The 24,740-nt window shown below is 47.5% G+C and overlaps 1 protein-coding gene across 1 annotated transcript; it reads right to left on the bottom strand.

The window, feature by feature from the left end:
- Positions 1-9,084: 9,084 nt before the first annotated feature.
- MEOX1 (mesenchyme homeobox 1) lies at positions 9,085-23,457 on the bottom strand. Its single transcript, XM_079950063.1, has 3 exons — positions 22,720-23,457; positions 14,486-14,682; positions 9,085-11,877 (listed from the first exon to the last, which is right to left on the bottom strand). Exons 1-3 carry the CDS (start codon positions 23,171-23,173, stop codon positions 11,755-11,757), a joined length of 774 nt encoding a protein of 257 aa, XP_079806189.1. The 5' UTR covers positions 23,174-23,457; the 3' UTR covers positions 9,085-11,754.
- Positions 23,458-24,740: the final 1,283 nt, after the last annotated feature.

Here is a 24,740-nt window from a genome sequence, read left to right as displayed (position 1 = left end):
TGAGGTTGCATTGCAATAACATTGCCTAATTTCCTCTCCCCTGCCCCAACCCCTCCCCTTCTGGAACATTTTTGCTCTCCGGACCCAGATCCACCCTAGCTCAAAAGAAGTATTGTCTGCCTTGACGTACTCTGGCATCCATTACTGCTCAGGGAAAGGAAACCGAGAGGAAGGAGTAATTTAATGTTGTGTCATATGATTGTAGTTCATCCAGACATATTATGCCGGGTGAGGAGGGACTCGTTTTCCCAATCCCAGAAGGGCAACAAATTTAGCTGGATAAAAAGAGCGGCCATTTTTATTTTACTTTTTGGCGGAGGGGGATCTGAGGGACGCGCAGCTTCTGGAATGTTCTGTCATGCTCGCTGTGTTCCTTAGCGCCACGCTTTCCTCCTCCCTCCCTATGGGCCCAGAGGGAGGATGAGAGGGAGAAATCAGAGGGATTTGGAGGGGCAGGAGACAATTGGCTGGCATGGAGCCGGGTTCAGCTTCATCAAGGGCTTTGCCTCAGGCCTGGTCAAGTAGAAAGCGAGGAGGAGAAGCGATCGGCAGGTGGATTAAACAAACTTTGCCACGGGATGTGTCACAGGTTTTGTAAGCGCACTGAAGGAAAACGGAACCGTCCGCCTTCGGTTTCTTACTGTCTCAGCTCCCCAGTGAAATGCCGTCAGATCCACTTAAGTAATGCCTCCTGGAAAAGGAAGCATCGTGTTTTTATTGGACACCTTTGTGACTCCGAAACTGGCGAGAAATGCGCTCGCCGGCAGGTATCCATTCCGGAGGCTTTTCACCAGCTTGTAACGCTGACAGCACCAGGCCTGCTCTTTCAATTAGACCCTCGGAAATCTCGGCAGTGGGAGCCTGAGGGAGGGTGGGGTGAAACTCTGTGTTTCTCTGGGTTCTCCAAGCAGCAGCTGCTTCAGATTTGAGTTTTACAAACCACCATTGGAGGCCAGCATCTTCCCCCAAGCTCACTTTCTTGACTGAAAACATCCTCTACATTTTGAGCCGGGAGACACTGCCAAGCCAGGCTTTGGTTCTGTGTGAAATTCTTGTGTTCGGGAACCGTCTTTGACTAGAGGTGGACTGCTTGTTCCTCGAACTCAGTACCTCCAGCCTTTCCTCCAACACAGACTGATCCCCGACAACCACTTTCATGAACATTCAGCCTCATTCACTGGTGTGGAGATCAGATAAAGGTAAAGGGACCCCTGACCGTTAGGTCCAGTCGTGGATGACTCTGGGGTTGTGGCGCTCATCTCGCTTTATTGGCCGAGGGAGCCAGTGTACAGCTTCCAGGTCATGTGGCCAGCATGACTAAGCCGCTTCTGGCAAACCAGAGCAGCGCACGGAAACACCGTTTACCTTCCCACCGGAGCAGTACCTATTTATCTACTTGCACTTTGATGTGCTTTCGAACTGCTAGGTTGGCAGGAGCAGGGACCGAGCAATGGGAGCTCCCCCCGTCGCAGGGATTCGAACCGCCGACCTTCTGATCGGCAAGCACAAGGCTCTGTGGTTTAACCCACAGTGCCACCCGCTTCCCTCATGTGGAGATCAGATAGCACTGGCTATTTGATGAGCATTCATCCTGATTTGTCAGCAGTCAGATGGTGATGGTGTTGCATCAAGTCTGTTGCCACGTCTGTGTACTTCTGTCATGTTGTGTGGATGCCTGATTGCCGTCTTCCAAAGCAACTACTCTATGGAAGACAATCCGAACCAGCAGTTGTTATTTATGAAGCATTATTTCTTGCCTCCTATATCTGTGATCCCAACATTTGTTTCAGGAGCTTGGGGGATGGCATAATACATATATGGCACTACATAACCTAGGGAACTCACTGCCACAAGGTGTGCTGGTGGCCTTTGGCTTTAAGAGAGAGAGATTCACAGAGATATGCATGTCTGCCCCTCTGCTGCCTGATTATCATCTTCCAAAGCAACTACTCTATTCCGTACTTGAAAACGGAATGCGTAATGCTGGTGGTCAACAAAAGACGTTCAAAGACTCTCAGGGCAAAGTAGCATAAACACTGACAACTGGGAAACACTGGCCTGCGAGCGCTCCAATTGGAGAACAGCCTTTACCAAAGGTGTCATGGGCTTTGAAGATGCTCGAACTCAGGACAAAAGGGAGAAACGTGCTAAGAGAAAGGCTCCCTTTGCAAACCCTCACCGTGATCAACTCCCTCCTGGAAACCTATGTCCCCATTGTGGAAGGATGTGTGGATCTGCAATTGGCCTCCGTGTTTATGGAAGATAATCTTACTTGGCTATGAGTGGAAGAAGAAGAAGAAGAAGAAGAAGAAGAAGAAGAAGAAGAAGAAGAAGAAGAAGAAGAAGAAGAAGAAGAAGACGAAGAAGAAGGAGGAGGAGGAGGAGGAGGAGGAGGAGGAGGAGGAGGAGGAGGAGGAGGAGAAGGAGAAGAAATGTACTGTACTTGGAATGAGGGGGTGTGTGTCATCTTGTCTGTCTCCTCAGGCAGGGAAATGTCTTGGGCCAGTCATGAGACCAGGGCTGGGCAGTCTGCGGTGAGCTGAAGAAGCAGAAGCCATAGGAGAAGACTAAAGGACAAACCAAGAGGCAAGGTCAAAGAGCAAGCCATACGTCAGGACCAAGAAGCAATTGGGATCCATGGGCAAATCAGGGCTGAAAAGTAAGAACACACACACACGCAAGACATGCGACAGCTCATCGTTGCTCAAGCAAGTCTTGTCTGACAGAGGAAGCCCTCTTATATTTCTATCAGGCCAGAGAGGTCCAATGAGCAGTCTGGGTGGCAGATTCAGTCCCGAAGGCCCATCATTGATATGGACATCCTTCATAGGTCATAAGCACTGCCATTTTATAAAGATACACATTTCTCTGTACCCCATTGAAACCTAAGAGAGGGAAATGTTTAAACCCAAACTATGGTTCTGATCTGAAGGAAATCAGCCCTGAGTGCTCACTGGAAGGACAGATCCTGAAGCTGAGGCGCCAATACTTTGGCCACCTCATGAGAAGAGAAGACTCCCTGGAAAAGACCCTGATGTTGGGAAAGATGGAGGGCACAAGGAGAAGGGGACGACAGAGGATGAGATGGTTGGATAGTGTTCTCGAAGCTACCAGCATGAGTTTGACGAGACTGCGGGAGGCAGTGGAAGACAGGCGTGCTTGGCGTGCTCTGGTCCATGGGGTCTTGAAGAGTCGGACATGACTAAACGACTAAACAACAAACAACAACAACATGGTTATGACTGCATGTTTTAAAACTGATTTTAATATTGCATTGTTATACTGTTGTAGCCCATCCTGGCACCATGTAGCCAGTCAGATAAGGCTGCCCAAGATGATGCCAACAAAGCCAAATCTGAGGGAGGGACGTCAATAATTCTGCCACGGCCGGCCTGCCCATGAGGCAAGGTGAGGCGACCACCTCAGACGCTGGGGTCCATAGAGGCAGCAGATCCCCATGTAGATCTTTATTCCGCCCCCTTGTTCCTGATGTAGATCCTCACTCGCTGGTTCTTCCCTGGCAGGGAGGAGGGCGCCATTTTGTGCTTTACCCATAGCTGTCAACCGTCCCTTATTTGGCGGGAAACTCCCTTATCCCAGCGCCATGTCCTGCTGCTGCCCCTTATTGATGATGTCCCTTAAATTTCCTGGGTTTCAAAGGAAGCCGCTCCTCTCCCTCCCTCCCTGCTGGCCAGGGAGGAGGGAGACTCCAACTGTGTTGCTTGGCTGCGTTGCTCACCCAATAAGAAGTCTAAGAACAACTGGGGGGTGGAGCTTGCATGCCTTGTACCGTGGGGGGTGGAGCTTGCATGCCTTGTACCGATCAAGGGGGACTCGCCTTTGCTCAGCGCTTCCCAGCGGAGAGGTGACAGTGGTTTTCCTTGCTGCATCCCCTTTGCCGGGTTGCTGCGCTGTAGGAACCACCGCTTGAGGCTTCGTTTGGCTGCTGGCTGGGCTTTCTGCCTTTGGCTCGGAGGGGCTCAGAAGTTGAACATACCTGTGCCCGAAAACCCCTTATTTTGGCTGCTGATCCTTTATTTTCGAGGCTGCTGGTCCCTTATTTTCAAACCTGTAAGTTGACAGCTATGGCTTTACCTCAGGTGCCAAAATGTCCCGGGCCGGCCCTGATTCCAGCCCTGGTTCTGAATGGGAGAACGTTTTTGACCTGTTTCACAGAACTTCCAAGTTATCCTGAAATGGGGAAATGTGTCTGGCAAGGGGATTCCCCTCTCCGCTGCCCCCCTCCCCCCTGCCAAAATGGCACCTCCTCTATTTTGGCTAGCGCAGATTTACAATTTCCTATATGGATCAAGTTTAGGGGAAACAATTTGCCAGTTCACAGCTGCTGACTGTCTGACACTTCAGGCATCCCAAACTCTGCTCCAGCCCTATTCCCCAGAGTAGTTCTTTCAAAACAGATTTTCCTTTGCCTTTTAAATTGAGAGCGGTACATAGCTGCTGTTGTTGTTAAAGGCCAAAAGGCCACCAAAAATTTTGGGAATAAAAATAAATTCAACAAGAACAGCTAAAAGAAGAAATTGGTTATACCTTGGTTTGCCGGAGGAGCAAGAGCAAGCCAGTGGAATAGCTGGGGATAGGGTTAAAAAAATTCTTGAATTATGTATATAAGAACAATTATGAATGGTTATTAGGAGAGATATTCTCTAACAGAAAAAATAGGGAAATTATTATTATTAAATTTCAGTGGTGCAGTTTGGTGTCAATGCCAAAGCAAATCTTTATGTTACAGAGATTGTCTTTTATTAAAAAAATTATCATCATATATTAAATACTGTTCAGGTTTTAAAAAGGGCAAAGGTTAATGTCAAAGTTTATCTGGCAAGATAAAACGCTTCGAATTAAATCAATAGTTATTTGGGATGATAAAAGGAGAGGCTGCCTTTTGTTTCCCAATGTTAAAATTATTATTACCATTCTAGTTATATTAACTGGATAATGGACGGTGGGGTGGAAGACGAAAGGCACTCCGTATATGTTCAGAGGCGCTCCTGCCATTCTGTAGTTAAGTTCTGGGACTTGGTGTCTCAGCTGCAATCTCTTTTGGTTTGTTTATCCCTAATATGTGATCTTGGGTTGTTTTCCAGGAGGGCCCATCGCCAGAAATGTTGTTGTGAGGGGGCCTGGAGGGGTGGGGAATCATTGCAGAAAAGCCAGAACAAAAATACAGGGGTGTGTGTGTGTGTGTGTGTGTGTGTACACAGTATATTTAAAATTCTTCATTGTATTAATTTTAAAAATTAAGGTTCTTGGGCTCGCCTGTTATTCTGCTCGTTGGCCAGAATAAAGCATGGTGGAAACTTTTTTTCTTCTTCCAGCAAAGCAATCCAAACCCAAATGACAACTTGGAAGGAGCTAGGGGCAGAGGGAGACTGGATTGGGCCCAGTCCTTCCACCCTTCCACCAGCCGCTGCATGCAGAGTGGCACTATCATCGTGCCACAGGTGGCAGAGAACTGTCGCTGGAGACAGGGGGTGGATCTGCACGCGGGGGGACGGGACCCCACTATAAATAAGTCATAAATCAAATCATAATAACAAACAAAAAAACGCTATGGGAAATCTCAAAGAATTTTTTTTTTTGCTCTCCAGCACCATCTCGTGTTGAATGTTCATAATGCATTTAAAACGCTTGCTGCTTCTTTTTTTTAACTAATGTAGCTGAGTCCAGGGTTGAGCTGGCCTAGGATCCATTGACTCCTGAGATGGTCCTGCTGCTGTCACATGGACTGATCTCTGTGGGCTGATCTCTGTGCCCGATGTGGCTTCCACCTTTCCACCCCAGGCAAGGCAGGGATGCAGATCCATCAACGACAATAAATCCCCTCCAGTCTGGGATGGTGGTAGAGAGATAGGATTTGTCCCTTAGTGAGCGATTGGCCAGAACCTTGCATATGCATGCTTTCCCTCACATCTCCAGCAGTCTAAAAGAAGAAAATTCTGGGAGCATGCCTGGAATATCGCCAAGGAAGCCGGCCTCAAACTCACACAGGCAGAGAGATGCAGCGAAAGCGATGCTCCCAGGACTTCACATGGGCTTACAAAAGTGAGCGGCTGCAGCTCAAACCACAACCAGCCTCTGGGACTCTCCTCCTGCTGGCACTGTGGACCTGCTTGGAAGCAAATGGATTCCTCCAAAATAATAATAATAGACGGGGGCGGAGGCTTCCTGTGAAGCTTTCTTGCCTATTGGGCAAAGGATCGAAGAAAAATTGGCAGAGTCGCTTTTCAATTGTCGAACTGGCAGTAATGCGAAGTTCTCAGGGCTCAGTCCCAGCCTGAAAACAGAAGATGGGTCTGAACTCTGGCTCAGATTAAGCCCTTGCATTCCACCCCCTCGCTTTACTTTAGAGCAGAGGTTGCCAACGTGGTGCCCTCCCGGTAATGTTGTACCTCTGAGAGCCAGCATGGTGTTGTTGTAAACAAAATCCGCCCTTCTCCCCTTATGGGTTATCCAAGAGCCCATACAGAGTCCTTACGTAGGTTCCCTATTGGTAGTAGAAAATAAGAGTTGCCAACCAGAGAATATTGAGAAGCAAAGCAGCTAGTAAGCCTGATCTTTATGGATCTGTTGCAACAAGGTCCTCACTCACCACACGCAGGAGGGAGGAGGAACCCAGAACAATGGCGCGCAAGGCCTTATATAGACATTTTAAATTCTCTGCCCTGGAGCTCAAGACCACCTCTCCATACATCATACATACATCACAGAAGGGGTGTAACCTAAGACCACCCCCCAGATACCTACATCACAGAAAAGTTGGTCTAAAACAGAAATTTGAATGTTGTTTATCTCCTGCCTGGCAGGTTACTGTACTTGATTGGATACCATGCTTACTTGATTGGATTGCCTGGGGAGCCTGGCCAGTCTTTTGTAATGATAAATACTTAGTTCCTGGGCCAGGTCACAGGCTCACACCCTATTCATATCTTAAAGGTAAAGGGTAAAGGGACCCCTGACCATTAGGTCCAGTCATGGACGACTCTGGGGTTGCGGCACTCATCTCGCTTTATTGGCCGAGGGAGCCGGCATACAGCTTCCGGGTCGTGTGGCCAGCATGACTAAGCCGCTTCTGGCGAACCAGAGCAGCGCACGGAAATGCTGTTTACCTTCCTGCCGGTGTGGTACCTATTTATCTACTTGCACTTTGACGTGCTTTCGAACTGCTAGGTTGGCAGGAGGAGGGACCGAGCAACGGGAGCTCACCCCGTCGCGAGGATTTGAACCGCCGACCTTCTGATCAGCAAGCCCTAGGCTCTGTGGTTTAACCCACAACGCCACCCGCGTCCCAATTCATATCTTAAATGTGCCCTTAAGACAGGATTTTTGAAGGAAAAAGACAATGGGGAGGTTTCCTACTTGGACCTTGCAGGGAAATAATTGAGGTCAATTTGTTCAGGAGTTTTTTTCTGTGGGGTTTTCAGACATGTGGTTTATATATCTATGTACGTGTTTGCTTGGTACACTTATCTAAGACCTCAAATTTCCTATCAAAGTATAGTGTTTGGCGTGTCAGACAAAGACCTTGGGAGATCAGGGTTCAAATCTCCACTTGGCCATGAAGCTCATTGGGTGACCTTGAGCCAGTCATGGCCTCTCAGCCCTACCTCACAAGGTTGTTGTGGGGATTGCAGGAGGAGCACCAGGAATGAGCCGAGACTCCTGTGTTGCAGGGGGTTGGTCTGAATGACCCTCGGGGTCTCCTTCCAACCCTGCAATTCTTTGTACACCACCTTAAGCTCCTTGTGGGGAAAGGTGGGATATATATATTGTGTTTTATTGCATTTACAGCTGTGCTGGCTAAAGGCTGGTGGGACTTGGAGTGCATGCTCTGGTTATCTCCCACTTCGACTACTGCAATGCGCTCTACTTGGGGCTAATCCAGAATTCGGCAGCTAGACTGGGGACTGGGAGTGGCTGCGAAGACCATTTAACACCGGTCTTGAAAGACCTACAATGGCTCCCAGTATGTTTCCAAGCACAATTCAAAGTGTTGGTGCTGACTTTTAAAGCCCTAAACGGCCTCGGTCCAATATACCTGAAGAAGCGTCTCCACCCCCATCGTTCTGCCCTGGACACTGTGGTCCAGCTCTGAGGGCCTTCTGGTGGTTCCCTCGCTGCGAGAAGCCAAGTTACAGGGAACCAGGCAGAGGGCCTTCTCGGTAGTGGCACCCACCCTATGGAACGCCCTCCCACCAGATGTCAAAGAGAGAAACAACTACCAGACTTTTAGAAGACATCTGAAGGCAGCCCTGTTTAGGGAAGCTTTTAATGTTTAATAGATTGTTGTATTTTAATATTCTGTTGGAAGCTGCCCAGAGTGGCTGGGAAAACCCACCCAGATGGGCGGGGTATAAATAATAAATTATTATTATTATTATTATTATACATGGAGGGCACCACCTTGACTATCCCCGGGGCATCCTGTGGTCGCTACAAGAGACAGGTTTTTGTAGTACGCAAAGCACTCACCCCATTACATTTCCTCCCCCCCCCATTTGCTTTGCTCATGCTCCAGGGCTGACATGCTTCTGTGGTCAGGAAGTAATTTCCTCCTGGGTCAAGCTAGCAGTGACCCTTGGGGCTTATTGGCTTCCCAATCCCATCTCTGCTTGCATGAGTCATCCCACGCTATTTGCCGACTAAGCACTTTCCTGCTGCTCCTTCCGTGCGCAACACGTACCTACCCCTGGCTGACGTTGACCAGGGACGGTTCTGGTTTTCCGATGCCATGCAAGCAACAAGAGCGAGCTGCAGATGGTCAGGTTCGCTCTTTCCGGTGGTCCCCTGTGGCCAGCAAGCTAGGTTTTATTTTATTTTATTTTTAAGCCTTCTGACAATCAGACTGGTGGAGGTGCGACAAAGTGATCTGTTATGTGGCAGGACTAAAGCAGCATCCGAATCAGCAAATGGCACGACAAATTCAAAGATTTGACAAGTTCTCTGCACTAAAACAGAAATAGCCAGGGCCCCTCCAGACATACTTTTTACGGTGCACTCATGATTGTGTGAGGGACATGGGGCATGGGTGGTGCTGTGGGTTAAACCACAGAGCCTAGGACTTGCCGATCAGAAGGTTGGCAGTTCGAATCCCCGCAGCGGAGTGATCTCCCGTTGCTCGGTTCCTGCTCCTGCCAACCTAGCAGTTCAAAAGCACGTCAAAGTGCAAGTAGATAAATAGGTACCACTCTGGCGGGAAGGAAAACGGCGTTTCCGTGCGCTGCTCTGGTTCGCCAGAAGCAGCTTAGTCATGCTGGCCACATGACCCGGAAGCTGTACGCCAGATCCCTCGGCCAATAAAGCAAGATGAGTGCCGCAACCCCAGAGTCGGCCACGACTGGACCTAATGGTCAGGGGTCCCTTTACCTTTACTTTACATGATCTGTGTGCACGATGCTATTATTACACGCAGTCCTGCTTTCAATACTGTTTGGGCCTGCAGAAGTTTTGGGGCAGTCACAGGCCCAGATTTAGGTTTGATGAGGCCCTAAACTACTGAAGTTAATGGGGCCCTTTATATGTCCAGTTGTCCTTTGTCAACAACAAATTGTCGCTGTTAGAAATGAGCAAACCAGTGACATTTTAGGGAGCAGACTAGCAGGCAGAGCCCATTTCTTACATCACAGGAGCCTACACAACACAAAACACCGTTGCTGTATGTCGGTTTTATTTTGTTTGTTTTTTGTCTTATATTTTGGAAATGTACATCCAGTTTTTCCCCCTTTAAATTTTGTGGGGGCCTAAGCTATAGCTTGTTTAGCTTATACATAAATCCAGCACTGGGCAGTCAAACTGCTTCATCTCCAGTCACTTCCTGCGGAAATCCCACAACTTTTAACACCGCAAACTTCCTAGTTTACTTTTTCTTCCGCTTTTGTTGCCCTATAGCCCGACAGGGATAGCGTCATAGCATTGGGGAAGCATCGCTGGAACAAACCAGAGCAGAATAAACCCACCGCTAATTAGCTGTGATTTCCTGCATTCCAGGGGGTTGGCCTAGACCCCTTCCAGCTTGGCAATTCTGTGATTGTGTAGCGCACTATCCTTGTGTCAGAAATGCGTTGCAGAATACAACCACGGTAAAACACCAGCCTAGAGGGACCCCCGCACTGGCCAGCTCATGTCACAAACAGAAGCAGGCTACAGACACCTATGAACAAACCCAACCCTCCTTTTTATAATTTATCAGTACAGTGTCATCTCAGTTCCTGTATATAGACTTCAGGTTTATGTTAGAAGCAGAGAAAGGCCTGGACGACCAAGAGAAGGAATCAAAATGCAAAGTCCCCCAAATCTGCAGAACTGTTGCACAACCAAGTACAGTGGTACCTTGGTTCTCAAACGTCTTGGTTGTCAAACACCGAAAATCCGGAAGTAATTGTTCTAGTATATGAACATTTTTCGGAAGCCGAACGTCCGATGCGGCTGTTGGCTATTGTTTCTGGGGTGCCTGCACCAATCAGAAGCTTCACCTTGGTTTTCGAACATTTCGGAAGTCAAACGGACTTCCGGAACGGATTAAGTTTGGTGCTTTTGTTTTTGCTATTTATTTTGCGTTTTTGTTTTTGAGGCTTTTTCTGTTAACTTGTTTTTGTGAAAGTGTGGAACCTAGTTCAGCTACTGATTGATTGATTGATTGATTGATTGATTGATTGTATGGCTGCGGAAATGAATAAAAGTCCCCCCCCCATCCAAACAATGACTATCATCAGTGCAGGTAAGAAAAAATAAGAATTTTATTTTTTATCATCTACAATACCATCTTATTTTATAGTAAAGCACATTGATTATTGCTTTCATTTTATGGACCAATGGCCTCATTAGATAGTAAAATTCATGTTAAATTGCTATTTTAGGGGTTGTTTTTAAAAGTCTGGAATGGATTAATCCATTTTGCATTACTTTCTATGGGAAAGCGTGCCTTGGTTTTGGAACGCTTTGGTTTTGGAACGGACTTCCGCAACAGATTAAGTTTGAGAACCAGGGTACCACTGTAGCTGCCCTGTAATTACTGAGAGAGATCCGAGCTCTTCAAGTGGTTTTTGCAGGGAGGTGCAGGGATCAAAATTCACAGCACACACTTCCAAGCAACAAAGCAGCCTATTAATCATAGGCAAGAAAGTGGCAATTCTTGACACATTCTGGGAGTGCAGATTCTTGTCCAGCCCTTGGCAAGGAGTGATCGTTTTATTTCTTTTAATGGCGGAAGATAATATAGTACTAGGGGCGATCTATAACACTTCGCAGTGGGATTTGAAACTGCCTAAGGCAATTCTATATGCACACTTTTTCTTCTGGGGAGCTCGAGAGACCGGCTGTAAGATTTTTTCGGTGACCTCCTGGGTGGTCTAGCCTCCTTCTGCTGCAAACTCGAAACGTCGGCTTGTTGCTGTTTTCCAGAATGTGATCCTGGAGACGGATGCCAAGTTGGGAGCAAACACAACATACATGCTCGCTTCATGGTTCTAATAATGTCATGTCTGCAGCGTTAGAATGATTGGGAAGCTATCCGTGCCTTGATTTCCCTTGTTGGTGGCTTGTGAAAAGCAATTCCGTCAGAGATAAGAAGGAAGGAAGGAGACAGCCCAGATCTACCTGGGAAAGCAAGGCCAGGTCTCTTCCGAAACTGCTCCTTCTTCAGCCAACTCTTGCAAAGTCTTAGGGAGAGAGCAGACGATCTGGGCTGTGATGATGCCAAGAGATTGGTCCAGGCCTTCTGAGACACTGTGTACAGGGCTACTCTGAGCTTGGAGAAGCAGCTGAGTCCATGTCTTCCAGGCTGTGGTCCTGGGGTGACACCGGCTGCCCACCTTTCACACGTTTCCATTTCATCCTGCGGTTCTGAAACCACACTTTGACCTGTGCGACAAGAGGGAGAGGATTAAGGTGAGCTTGCATGCATGCAAACACAGCCCTTGCAAATTCACACTTCTGAATTTTGCAATGCGGTTCTCTAGCCACATGTCCACAAAAAAATTTGCACCGGCTAGGGTCGAGTGTGCATAAGACTGCATGTACAGTGGTACCTTGGTTCTTGAATTTAATCGTTCTGGGAGTCCATTCGACTCCCGAAAAGGTTCAAAAACCAAGGCACGGCTTCCGATTGGCTGCAGGAACTTCCTGCACTCAATCGGAAGCCGCGTTCGGACGTCCGGCTTCCAGAAAACATCTGGAATTCTGGGTCTGCGGTGTTTGGGAGCCAAGGCGTTTGACTACCAAGGTACCACTGTATTAGTGAATATAAATCATGCATCACATTAAGGGAAATTGCTTGCAAGAATGTTCGTATTGAGAGAAATCTGCACTGAATAGTTGTTGAATTTACAGTGGTACCTCGGGTTACATACACTTCAGGTTACATACACTTCAGGTTACAGACTCCGCTAACCCAGAAATAGTACCTCGGGTTAAGAACTTTGCTTCAGGATGAGAACAGAAATCATGCTCTGGCGGCGCGGCGGCAGCAGGAAGCCCCATTAGCTAAAGTGGTGCTTCAGGTTAAGAACAGTTTCAGGTTAAGAACGGACCTCCGGAACGAATTAAGTACTTAACCCGAGGTACCGCTGTACACTTGTTTATCTTGCGCCATTTCAACCATACACAGTTGAAGACAGACTGGTTGTAATTGTGCCAATTACAGTCCATACCTCCATTTACAAAACCCTCTGGTTCTGTAAACTTCGGGATGCACGCGCGGCAAACCCAGAAGTATTTTACTGGGTTTCGCTGGGCGTGCATGTGCAGAAGCAGTCTGCGCATGCGCAGAAGCGGTCCTCAGGTTGTGGAAACCTCAGGATCCGACCGGACCTCTGGAACGGATCCCGTCTGCAACTGGAGGTACCACTGTAAATGCAAACAAGGCAGAGAGCTTGGAAGCACTAAGGATTCGCTCTCTTCCCCTCACCCACTAGCCTTGGGGGCAGCTCAAAGGCTTTGGGTACATGCCGTTTTTGTGAATATGTGGAACACTGGGAACTGAACCCCCAAGTAAGATGCAAATGTGGAGAACTGAGTTTAAGGCTGGTGAAATGAGAAAAAGAGCAGACCTGAAATTCACAGATTCACCTATTCCAGTGTTTTTCGACCTTTTTTGGGCAAAGGCACACTTGTTTCATGAAAAAAATCACCAGGCACACCACCATTAGAAAATGTTAAAAAATTTAACTCTGTGCCTATATTGACTATATATAAAGTACTTCTCTTGAATAGGAATCAAATAAACACAAAGAAAGTATTTTATAATTACTTTATTATGCAATAGTAAGTAAACAGAAATATGAAAAATTATAAAATACTTTATTTTTAAATCTTTCGAATTTTTCACTTTTTCCCACGGCACACCAGGCAACATCTCGCGGCACACTAGTGTGCCGCGGAACAGTGGTTGAAAAACACTGACCTATTCCCATTTTCAGCTCTGTGATTCTATATAGGAGTGGCCGTCAAGACCATACAACACAGGCCCTGAAAGACCTACATTGGTTCCCAGTACATTTCCAAGCACAATTCAAAGTGTTGGTGCTGACCTTTAAAGCCCTAAATGGCCTCGGCCCAGTATACCTGACGGAGTGTCTCCACCCCCACTGAGGTCCAGCTCTGAGGGCCTTCTGGCGGTTCCCCCACTGCGAGAAGTAAGGTTGCAGGGAACCAGGCCGAGGGCCTTCTTGGTGGTGGCGCCCACCCTGTGGAACGCCCTCCCATCAGATGTCAAGGACATAAACAACTATCTGACTTTTAGAAGACATCTGAAGGCAGCCCTGTTTAGGGAAGTTTTTAATGTTTGATGTTTTGTCGCGTTTTTATATATTCTGTTGGGAGCCGCCCAAGGTGGCTGGGGAAACCCAGTCAGATAGGCGGGGTATAAAGAAGAAGAAGAAGGAGGAGGAGGAGGAGGAGGAGGAGAAGGGGGAGGAGGAGGAGGAGGAGGAGGAGGAGGAGGTGTTGTGTTGGGTGAATTCACCTTGTGATTGTGGGGTTTGTTTTTTGTTTTTGGTAAATGAATCAGTGTACAGTGGTACCTCGGGTTACAGACGCTTCAGGTTACAGACTCCGCTAACCCAAAAAAAGTACCTCGGGTTAAGAACTTTGCTTCAATATGAGAACAGAAATTGCGTGGCGGCAGCGGGAGGCCCCGTTAGCTAAAGTGGTACCTCAGGTTAAGAACAGTTTCAGGTTAAGAAAGGACCTCCGGAACGAATTAAGTTCTTAACCGGAGGTATCACTGTATATGCTATATGATAATTTATGGACCCTAATAGGCATCTAAAGCCATTTGTACATGCAGAATGTAGGCACCCTATATCTAGAATGGACCTCCGGAATGAATTAAGTTCTTAACCCGAGGTAGCAAATGAACATTCACCCAATATTTTCCCTCTCCTCTCCACCATTGTCTCCAGGCATCGTTGCCCAAAGCTGGAGAGGAGCAGCCCAGCTTCAAGGGACCACTGGAGCAGAGGAGCTTCACCTGTCTTTCCGTCAAGTCGAGGTTCACCGCAATCTCGTATCTCCGGAGCCTCGTCAGGTAGTTGTGGTGTGCAAATTCTGCCTCCAGCTCCCGCAACTGGTCCTTAGTGAAGGCGGTACGTTCCTTCCTTGCTTTGGAGCTGCTGACTTCTGCTTTTGTGCTGCTGCTGCTGCCCCCGCCGCCTGTGTCCTGGCTTTCTGGAAGAGGGAAAGGACAGAAACATTCCTCGTGGAAGCAAAATGAGTCCAGTGAGGAAAGAGAGGGACGCGGGTGCCGCTGTGGTCTAAACCACAGAGCCTAGGACTTGCCGATCGGAAGGTCAGCAGTTCGAATCCCCATAATGGGGTGAGCATCCGTTGTTTGGACCCAGCTCCTGCCCACCTAACAGTTTGAAAAAGTGCAAGTAGATAAATATGTACCGCTCCAGCAGGAAGGTAAACGGCATTTCCATGCACTGCTCTGGTTCGCCAGAAGCAGCTTAGTCACGCTGGCCACATGACCTGGAAGCTGTCTGCAGACAAACGCTGGCTCCCTCAGCCTACAGAGCGAGATGAGAGCACAACCTCAGAGTCATCCGCGACTGGACCTAATGGTCAGGGGTTCCTTTACCTTTTAGGGGAAAGAGAGCTGGCCCAGTTCAAGAACCGCAATACCCGAAGGACCGCCTCTCAACATATGAACCAACCCAAACCCTACGACCATCACCTGAGACCCTTCTTCGCATGCCTCCTCCATGAGAGGTCTGAAGGGCGGCAACACAAGAATGGACATTTTCTGTAGTGGCTTCCCATTTGTGGGATGGTCTCCCCAGAGAGGCTCACCTGGTGCCTTCATTACACATCTTTAGGCACCAGGTGAAAATGTTTCCCTTTAGCCGATTAACCTTCTATGTCATTTTACATGTATTTGTGTGGGGGATATTTGTTGGTTTCTGTTCTTGTTTTTATTATGTATTTTGTGTTCTCGTTTTGTATTTTTATGCTGTGATTTTTGGATGAAGGGCAGGATACAGATCCAATAAATACATTATTAAATATTGAAAGAAATGCAAAGATCAAGCAATCCCAGTTCATTGGTAGGGCCTCTAGGTGGGAAACAGGGAGTAGCATTCAGCTAAATTTTACCCAGAGTAGTCCTATTGAATTTAACAGGCTTAACTTCCCATCAGCTCCAGCCAGCATGGCCAGTGGCCAGGGATGATGGCACTTATAGTCCAGACACAGGTTCCTCATTCCTGTCTTAGCCAGCATTCACAAATCAAGATGGTTTAAGAATAGGACGAAAGTGGGTTTAGTGGTCCACCTTCTCAGTTCCCCAGTATGCGGCTCTTGTATGGGGAATTCACTCTGGTATGTTTGGTGATGATGGAAAGGCCCTCTTCTATGGCTCGATACATTTTCCTCATCATCAGGATCACACATATTCCAGAACCTGTGGAAGATTAGCAGCCAAATCTTATGCTAACTAGCAAGAATGCATATTCTTGCTAGTTAGCATAAGAAGGGGTTAAATCCACAGAGCTGTATTGCTGATAGGCAGATACTCAGACCATAGAAATGCGATTGCTAGAGGGGGTTCTGTGTGGTGTCATTTCCCCTCTCTCCTGGAGAGGAAGGAGCACAGAGTACTTCCTCTTCCTCTCTCTTACGTACTTAGGTCCCAGACACTTCCTTACGATTGGTTATGCTGCAAATGTAAGTATTTTGCCTGCATAGTTTTTACTGCTGCCTTTGCTGTGGACCAATGCATCATTATAAAGCAAGAAAATATTATTTTTAAACTTGCTCCCCAGATTGTTGCCTTATTCATTCTCAAGCTTTGTGAGGAGGGGGAAGCCAGCTTGCTTTGTAGCTAGATTTGCTCAAAGGAGGCTTTGCAACCTCATTCCTAGGCATCTGGTTTTGCTGCCAAGGACAGGATTTTGAAAGTCTGTTCAACCCAACACACATGGGTGCTTGGAGGGATAAACTGCAATTCATATATCCTCTCCTACCTATTCAACCTATCCCACAGAACCAAACCTCAGTGTCCAGAACAGGATCAGTCTCAAACTCAACCACGAGAAAAGCCTGCTAGAGCAAGCCAGTGGTCCATCTAGAGCAGCCATTCTCAACCTGTGGGTCCCCAGGTGTTGTTGGACTACAACTCCCATCACCCCTAGCTAGCAAGGCCAGAGCTCAGGGATGATGGGAGTTGTAGTCCAACAACATCTGGGGACCCACAGGTTGAGAACCGCTGATCTAGAGCCAAGCAGATGCCATGGGGAGACCCAAAAGCAAGTTCAGTGTCAAGCAACGCTCTTGTCTGCAGAACACTCCTCTAACATAATGCAGGTCCTGGGCTGGGATTTCTGCCTAAACCGTCCTCTCAGCCGCAACATTTTTGGGCCTCACAGGGAGCTGCTGGCTGTATTTTCCTGGCCCGCAGTACAGGTCTGGATTAAATGATACGACCGCTCATGCTATCTAGCCTCCAAATCCCCTGAAAACGACTGCATGTGTTTTCCGTCCAGGAGGAAGGATTGAATTTAGGAAGGAACAAAGAACACTGCCTTATACCAGACCTAATTCACGGACACTGCCGGGTGTGAGGGAGGCCCCAGCCATTCCACAGTGACCACCCCACCCCACTGAAGCCAACAGGCTTCCCAACAGTGATGGTGGCCGTGTGCAGCAGTAGCATAAACGAACGTGAAGGATAATCTGCCCCCACCTGGTACCATTCATTGGAACAGCCGCGAAATGCCCAAATCCTGCACTGGCCCAGGGCATTGTGGGGACGTCAGTCACCTGCCACTGCAAGATTCCTGAGCCACTTCTCATTTGTGAGGGCATATTGGGTTCTGGCTACATTTGGTGTGGGAAATCCATGATTGGATCAAGGATTAATGTTTGGGTCTCCTGATATTCTATTTTAAACCAGGTGTCTGTGCATTGCCAGGAGGCAAGGTCTGAAATGAACTGGAGCAACAGAACCTGAGAAAATAGGTTCCCCTTTCTTCCTGTAGCATTTCTCTGACTTCTTTCCTGCACGCACACACAAAAACCAGCTGCTATTTTTGCTGCTAGAGAAAAATATATTTACCTGCTCGTAGGACTTCTCTAAGCCTACTCAGATTTGTTGTCTTAAACCAGTGGTTCTCAAACTATTTTTCTCTGGTCCACACTTTCAGAATAAACATTTTCTCACAGCCCGCCAGTTTTCTTTTTAGGAAACAAAAAGAAGCAACTCTTAGCATGTGCTAGAACACAACAACTTTATAATATGATCGTGGAGCATCCAGAAAGTACAGTGGTACCTGGGGTTAAGAACTTAATTCATTCTGGAGGTCCGTTCTTAACCTGAAACTGTTCTTAACCTGAGGTACCACTTTAGCTAATGGGGCCTCCCACTGCCACCGCACAATTTCTGTTCTCATCCTGAAGCAAAGTTCTTAACCCGAGGTACTATTTCTGGGTTAGTGGAGTCTGTAACCTGAAGTGTCTGTAACCTGAGGTACCACTGTATAAAACAACGCAGCCACGTAAGAACACGAATCATTCCCAAAATATAATACTGATGAATTTTCATGCCACACTTGCCATCCTCTTCTGCCATCGGTGTGGTATGCCACACCCTTTGAGAACCACTGTCTTAAACTGTTATTTTATTACTACTATGATGTGGTGGTTGTTATTATTTTCAGTTACCTGGTGTTATTCTCCCAGAGTAATGAAAATTCACCTCAAAGAGCTTTTGCTTATTAGGGGAGGGAAGAGTTTGCTCGTGTTTTTATGATGGCGTGAGGGCAGCAATGCCAGCGGGTCCTGCCAGGGCTCCCGATGGTTCATGCCAGCCTTTCCCTATAGCACCTATTCTGACTGGCAGCAGCTTTGCAGGGCCTTCACTGGATGCCAGCAGGAGAGATCATGTGTTGTCTGCCCTGAAAGAACCAGGTCCCTTGCCTCCAAGCTAGACATGTGCTTCCTTGTGCATTGTTTCAAAGGTTATGGGGCAAGGTGTGGTTGTCTATGTAGCTAAGACAAATGCCGTCATTCAACAGACCTCCGCAATTCTGATAAGGTATCTAATGTATTGCTTGAGCATTTGGCCTGACCTGCCTGGCAGAACTTCCAGGCCAGAGGGCATGTTTTCAAGGCATGCTCGAACCTCAGCATCTAATCTGCGTGCGTTGAGTACTGTAACTAGAGTTGCCAAGTTGTGGTTTAGGGATGTCTCATATTCCGGTGGGGATGATTCACGAGGCTTTGTTGGATGGTGCAGCTGTTGGTCCTGCTGATGCATTATCCCAGGCATGGGGAAGCTTTGCAGCCCTCCAGATGTTGATGGACTCCAATTCCCATCAGCCCCAGCTAGCATGGCCAATGGTCAGTGAAGTCGGGACTTGTAGTCCAGCAGCACCTGGTTCCTCAGCCATTAGTCCCCTTGCCCACGCTCTTCCTGGGCCTGCTATAGCAAGCGGGAATCTGATTCCGTCCCAAAGGAGGCACAGGGAGTAGGCAAGGAAGGGAACCAATGGGAAAAGAGGGGAGGGCCAGCCAAGGTTGCATGGTCTCTTGAAAACATGTGACATTTAAAGGACGTTACACACCATCTTTGAGTTGCAACCTGGGAAGCTTATTTGTAATGACTGCAGGCTGGAGATGATCACACTCTCATCTCCAGAGGGAATCAGGGATGTTTTTATTTTAGATAATCTAAACGCCTTCCTTCCTTTCTTGCTCCTTTGGCTCATAAGCTGAACTCTGTGCTTTATTATTGTTTTCTTTTAACTAGACTTTGTCTGCAAAATCTGGAGTTGCGATCATCTCCATAATGTGAAACAACATCTGCAATGGCGGCTATTTCACAGAGGAAGATTCGCCTTCCTAGAATCTTCTAGAAAGGACACCTGAGCATAATCTCAGCCTTGCACTTTCCAAGACTCTTGGTGGGAGAAAAGCAATCACATTTGAAATCCATTTCAGAATCGTTTCAGTTTGTCGGGAAGAGGTGCCCGGTCGCTTTGACCCAATATTGACACCAGTCCAAAGCCGGGCAGGGTCACCTTCTCTCACAGGAACCGGCCCTCCCCCTGTGGTCCATTGGACACTGCAGGCCTTGCTCTGATTCCCATTGCCATCCAATTGGCTGGCTGGGCTGCCAGAAAGGGCCCTTTTCTGTAGGGGACCATAGCTGTCAATGTTTCCCTTTTCTTGGGAGGAATCCTATTTGGAATAAGGGAATTTCCCTTTAAAAAAGGGAAACGTTGACAGCTATGTAGGGGACCCACATTGTGGAATTCCCTTTCCCCAAAGAAGCTCATTAGTCCACCTTCTCTTATGTTGAAATCTTGTTGTTCCATTATGGGCCTGGGCTGGGGGAACTTGGAGACCTCAAGACATTCTTGGACTCCAGCTCCCAGCAGCTGCAGTCAGGAATGATGGGAGATGGAGTCCAGCAAAATCTGAAGGACTGCAGGATTCTCTAGCTTGGAATTCATTTCAGTGCATTTCCCACCACTTGTTTTGCTTAATCTCTGTTCTATGCTGTCTTGTTTCCTTTCATCATCACCATGATTAATATGCCAGAGAGTTTGTTGTCTACATTCCAAACTGTTTGGAAGTTTTCTGCCCAAAGATGGAAGGAAGATAAAGTATCTACAAGAGAATGGCTGACAAAGATGATGGACTATGCTGAAGTGGCGAAAATGACCGGGAAGATCAAAAATCAAGAAGATAACAAGTTTAATAAAGAATGGGGGGAAATTTATAAGTTACTGTATTTTTTGCTCTATAAGACTCACTTTTTCCCTTCTAAAAAGTAAGGGGAAATGTGTGTGCGTCTTATGGAGCGAATGCAGGCTGCGCAGCTATCCCAGAAGCCAGAACAGCAAGAGGGATTGCTGCTTTCACTGCACAGTGATCCCTCTTGCTGTTCTGGCTTCTGAGATTCAGAATATTTGTTTTCTTGTTTTCTTCCTCCAAAAACTAGGTGCGTCTTGTGGTTTGGTGCATCTTATAGAGCGAAAAATACGGTGCTTAAAAGAACACTGTGTAAACAATTAAAAACACTTGGCAGGATTTTAGAAAACACTTGCAATGTAGCAAGAACTATGGTGAGAATGGAGTATTAAGAAAATATAGAGACAATTATAAGGTGCATTTGGAAAAGAATAACAAGGGGTGGAAAAGAGTCCGGGGATTCAGAGAAACCTATGTGTTTACGATGGTAATCGTTAAAGGCAAAAATGGATTTTAAAAAATTATTTTATTTTTTGAAAGGAAGGTTTTTGGACCAGATGAAAACAAATCAATAATAGATACTAGAGTGGCCATGTGTCCTACTTCACAGAGAACAGTCCTCTCTTTGACGTACCGTCTAATCCAAGGGCACCTTAAAGATAAAGAACTACAGGAAGAGAAATCAGAGGAACGGGCATAGCTCAGTGGCAGATCACACACCTTGCAAGCAGGAAGTTGCAGGTTCGATCCCTGGTCTCTCCAGGAAAGGCTGGGAGAGACCCCAAGTCTGAAACACTGTATACAGTACTGAGCTAGATGTACCATAGCTGTCAACCTTCCCTCTTTATTTGCAGGAAATGCCCTTATTCCCGTTGCTTCCTGCTGCTATCCCAGATTGTTAGATATCCCGTAGACTGTCCCCGGGACAGGTGAGGCTGCTGATCCCTTATTTTTGAGGCTGCTGATCCCTTATTTTCAAATCTGAAAGTTGACAGCTATGATTTGGACCAGTGGTCTGATAGTATGCAGCAAATTCCTCTGTTTGTGGGTTGAGGTGGAGCAGGCAGATGGGGCACCTGGTCACTGTCTTCTCTGCCAGGGTGAGATGTATTTCTATTCAAATCACAGTAATCATTTCTAAATTTCCATCTCTACATATAAATTAGCAAATGCATGTAAATTATGCAAATCTGTGTCTTTTTGTGGTCCACATTTTTCTGTGATGCATAACTGGACTCACACATAGATATTTATATATTTGGGGGCTGCTTCCTTGGAAATTTTTAAGCAGAAGTCGGGTGTTCATCTGTCATGGATGCTTTATCTGAGTTTCCTGCTTTGCAGGGGGTTGGACTGGATGTCCCTCGGGGTCCCTTGCAACTATTATTATTATTATTATTATTATTATTATTATTATTATTATTATTATACTGCACTATAGCTGGAGGTCTCAGGGCAGTTCACAAAACAGATCACAATATATAAACTCAAAATAAAAGCAATAACCCAATAATACACCCCCACAAGAGCCACATTTTAAAAGGGCATAGGATGTAAATCGGATCAACCAAAGGCCTGGTTAAAAAGGACTGTTTTTGCCTGGTGCCTAAAGGTGTGTACTGAAGGCGCCAGGTGAACTTCCCTGGGGAGAGCATTCCACAGACAGGGAGCCACTGCGGAGAAGGCCCCGTTCTCGTGTTGCCGCCCTCCGTACCTCTCGAAGAAGGGCCTTCTTCACACAAAGGAGGGCCTCAGAAGATGACCTCAGGGTCCGGGTAGGTTCATATGGAAAGAGGAGGTATTTCAGTCCTGAGCCATTTAAGGTTTCATAGGTCAAAGCCAGCACTTTGAATTAGGCCCGGAAACTAATTGGTAGCCGGTGCAGTCAGACCAGGATCAGTGTAATAGGTTCAAACTGTCTTGCTCTGGTGAGCAACCTGGCCGCTGAATTCTGCACCAGCTGAAGTTTCCGAACCATCTTCAGAGGCAGCCCTACGTGTAACGCATTGCAGTAATCGAACCCTGAGGTTACCAGAGCACAGATAACAGTAGTTAGGCTATCCCTGTCCAGATAGGCAGATCCTGAAGCTGAGGCTCCAATACTTTGGCCACCTCATGAGAAGAGAAGACTCGTGGAAAAGACCCTGATGTTGGGAAAGATGGAGGGCACAAGGAGAAGGGGACGACAGAGGACGAGATGGTTGGACAGTGTTCTCGAAGCTACCAGCATGAGTTTGACCAAGCTGCGGGAGGCAGTGGAAGACAGGAGTGCCTGGTGTGCTCTGGTCCATGGGGTCACAAAGAGTCGGACATGACTAAGCAAACAAACAAAGTCCAGATAGGGGCGTAGCTGGGCCACCAGCCAAAGCTGATGGAAGGCACTCCGGTCCACTGAGGCCACCTGAACCTCAAGCGACAGCAAAGCACCCAGGAGTACCCCTTAAGCTACGAACCTGCTCCTTCAGAGGAAAAATAACTCTACCAGTCTAGGATTCTTAAATGCCACCTTACCTGCGCTCCCTTTTTTCCTTCTGAATGTCTTCTTTTCCGTTTCGCTCACCACGTTCTCTGCCAGGACGTAGTCTTCGCTCGTGCCAATGGCGGCATCCACCACATTTGGGCCGCTGCCCTCTGGCTCTCCGGAGACCAAAGCCAGTTCGGCCGCCAGGCGCTGCCTGCCCTCTGTGGCTGCAAAATGCCACGTGGGGTGCTGGAAGGAAGTGTGGTGCTCGTCGAAAGCTCGCTCGTTGCGGGGAAGGCTCTGGGGGGCTGCAGCCAGGCAGGAGTTGGAGAAGTCCGAGTAGATGCCAAAGTCCGGTTTGTGGTGGAACGAAAAGGGGGCTTGTGGGTAATGGTGTGGCCCAGTGGTCCCTCCACCTTCGGCATGCTGGTTTCGCAGGCAACCCCAGAGCGCATTGGTAGGGTGAGAGCTTCTCATGCAACTATTGGCAGCAGGTGGATCCATCTAGGAGTGCCTTGTTTCTTAAGATGCTCTTCAAACGCAGTTGCAAAGGGAGCCTGATGGTCTAACTTTTTGCCCAGGAAAAGAAACCAGTCCTCTGCAGCTAGACAGTTCTCCAGCTCGCCGCCATGGCTTTGCCGGTGAGGGGGAACCCTGCAGAATTCTCCATAGCTTCCACAGGAGAAACTTCACATCTGTTGCGTTTGAAGCCCGAAGCTTCCTTGCTGTGAAGTGCTAAAGCCCAGAAAACACTTTTTAAATACTTTGCTGGGGTGTGAGTGACAAGCTTAGGAAGGGAAATGTGAGAGAGGAGTGAGGGGGAGGGCTTAACCTGCATGCACAACCCCTCCAACCCAAGCCAAGCATGCAAGCTATTAATCACCCGAAACCTTAGAGGCGCATCTAATGGGAACTGCAGATGGAGAGTTTTAAAGAAACATTGTCTGCACTTTTTTTTTTGTAGAGGGGTGGGAGAGAAATGTACACACGCACACAAAAGGAGGGTTTAATGTTTCCTTCTCACACACTGGAGTTATTTTTATTGCCCCGGTAAAGAAAACCCTTCGCCTTCCATTTTCAGAAAAGGATCCACGAGCCAGTCCAAAGGGAGACGAGATAAGAAAGAGAAGCCAGGTAAAGAGGGGGAGATATTTAAAAATTTGAGGCGTGACCTAAAAGTTTGAAAGCTTATGCGGAGAGTGAAGCGCAAAGACTTCAGGAGTGGTCTAAGCAAAGCTGCAGAACGGAAACCCTGAGTTGCTTCGTGAATTTAATTGCTACATGGAGGGTTAGGCTAACAAGGACTGCTAGCCGTGATGGCTCCGGCTGAGTATGAAGCACTTGCTTTCCTTCAAAGAATTCTGGGCACCGTAGTTTACCTCCAATAGAGTCACAATGCCCAGCAACCCTTAAGAAACTACAGTACCCAGAATTCTTTGAGGGGGAAAATATGTTTCGAATCCCTTTAAAGGTATTGTGTGTGTGCCGCCTATATACTTGCCAAAAGGGACTCAGGTGGTGCTGTGGTCTAAACCACTGAGCCTCTTGGGCTTGCCGATCAGAAGAGGTTGGTGGTTCGAATCCTTGCGATGGGGTGAGCTCCCGTTGCTCTGTCCCAGCTCCTGCCAACCTAGCAGTTCTAAAGCACGCCAGTGTAAGTAGATAAATAGGTACCACTGTGGCGGGAAGGTAAATGGTGTTTCTGTGAGCTCTGGTTTCCGTCAGGGTGTTCTGTTGTGCTAGATGCGATTTAGTCCTGCTGGTCGCATGACCTGGAAAGCTGTTTGTGGACAAATGCTGGCTCCCTCGGCCTGAAAATGAGATGAGCGCTGCAACCCCAGAGTCGCCATTGACTGGACTTAACCGTCCAGGGGTCCTTGACCTTTACCTCTTATGTACTTGATTCTTCTGTCAAAGGCTGTATTCCTCTGAATACTTACAGGTGAGTGGGTGTCCCCCATACTCTCCAACATTCCTCCAATGAAAATAGGGACGTCCTATTCAAGAAGAAGAAGAAGAAGAAGAAGATCATTTATAACACGCCCATATGACAGGATTGCCCCAGCCACTC

Source organism: Podarcis cretensis, assembly GCF_951804945.1.
Source record: "Podarcis cretensis genome assembly, chromosome: 13".
Taxonomy (NCBI): domain Eukaryota; kingdom Metazoa; phylum Chordata; class Lepidosauria; order Squamata; family Lacertidae; genus Podarcis; species Podarcis cretensis.
The sequence above is the reverse complement of the archived record's forward strand: the minus strand, read 5'-3'. Positions and strand labels throughout refer to the sequence as shown.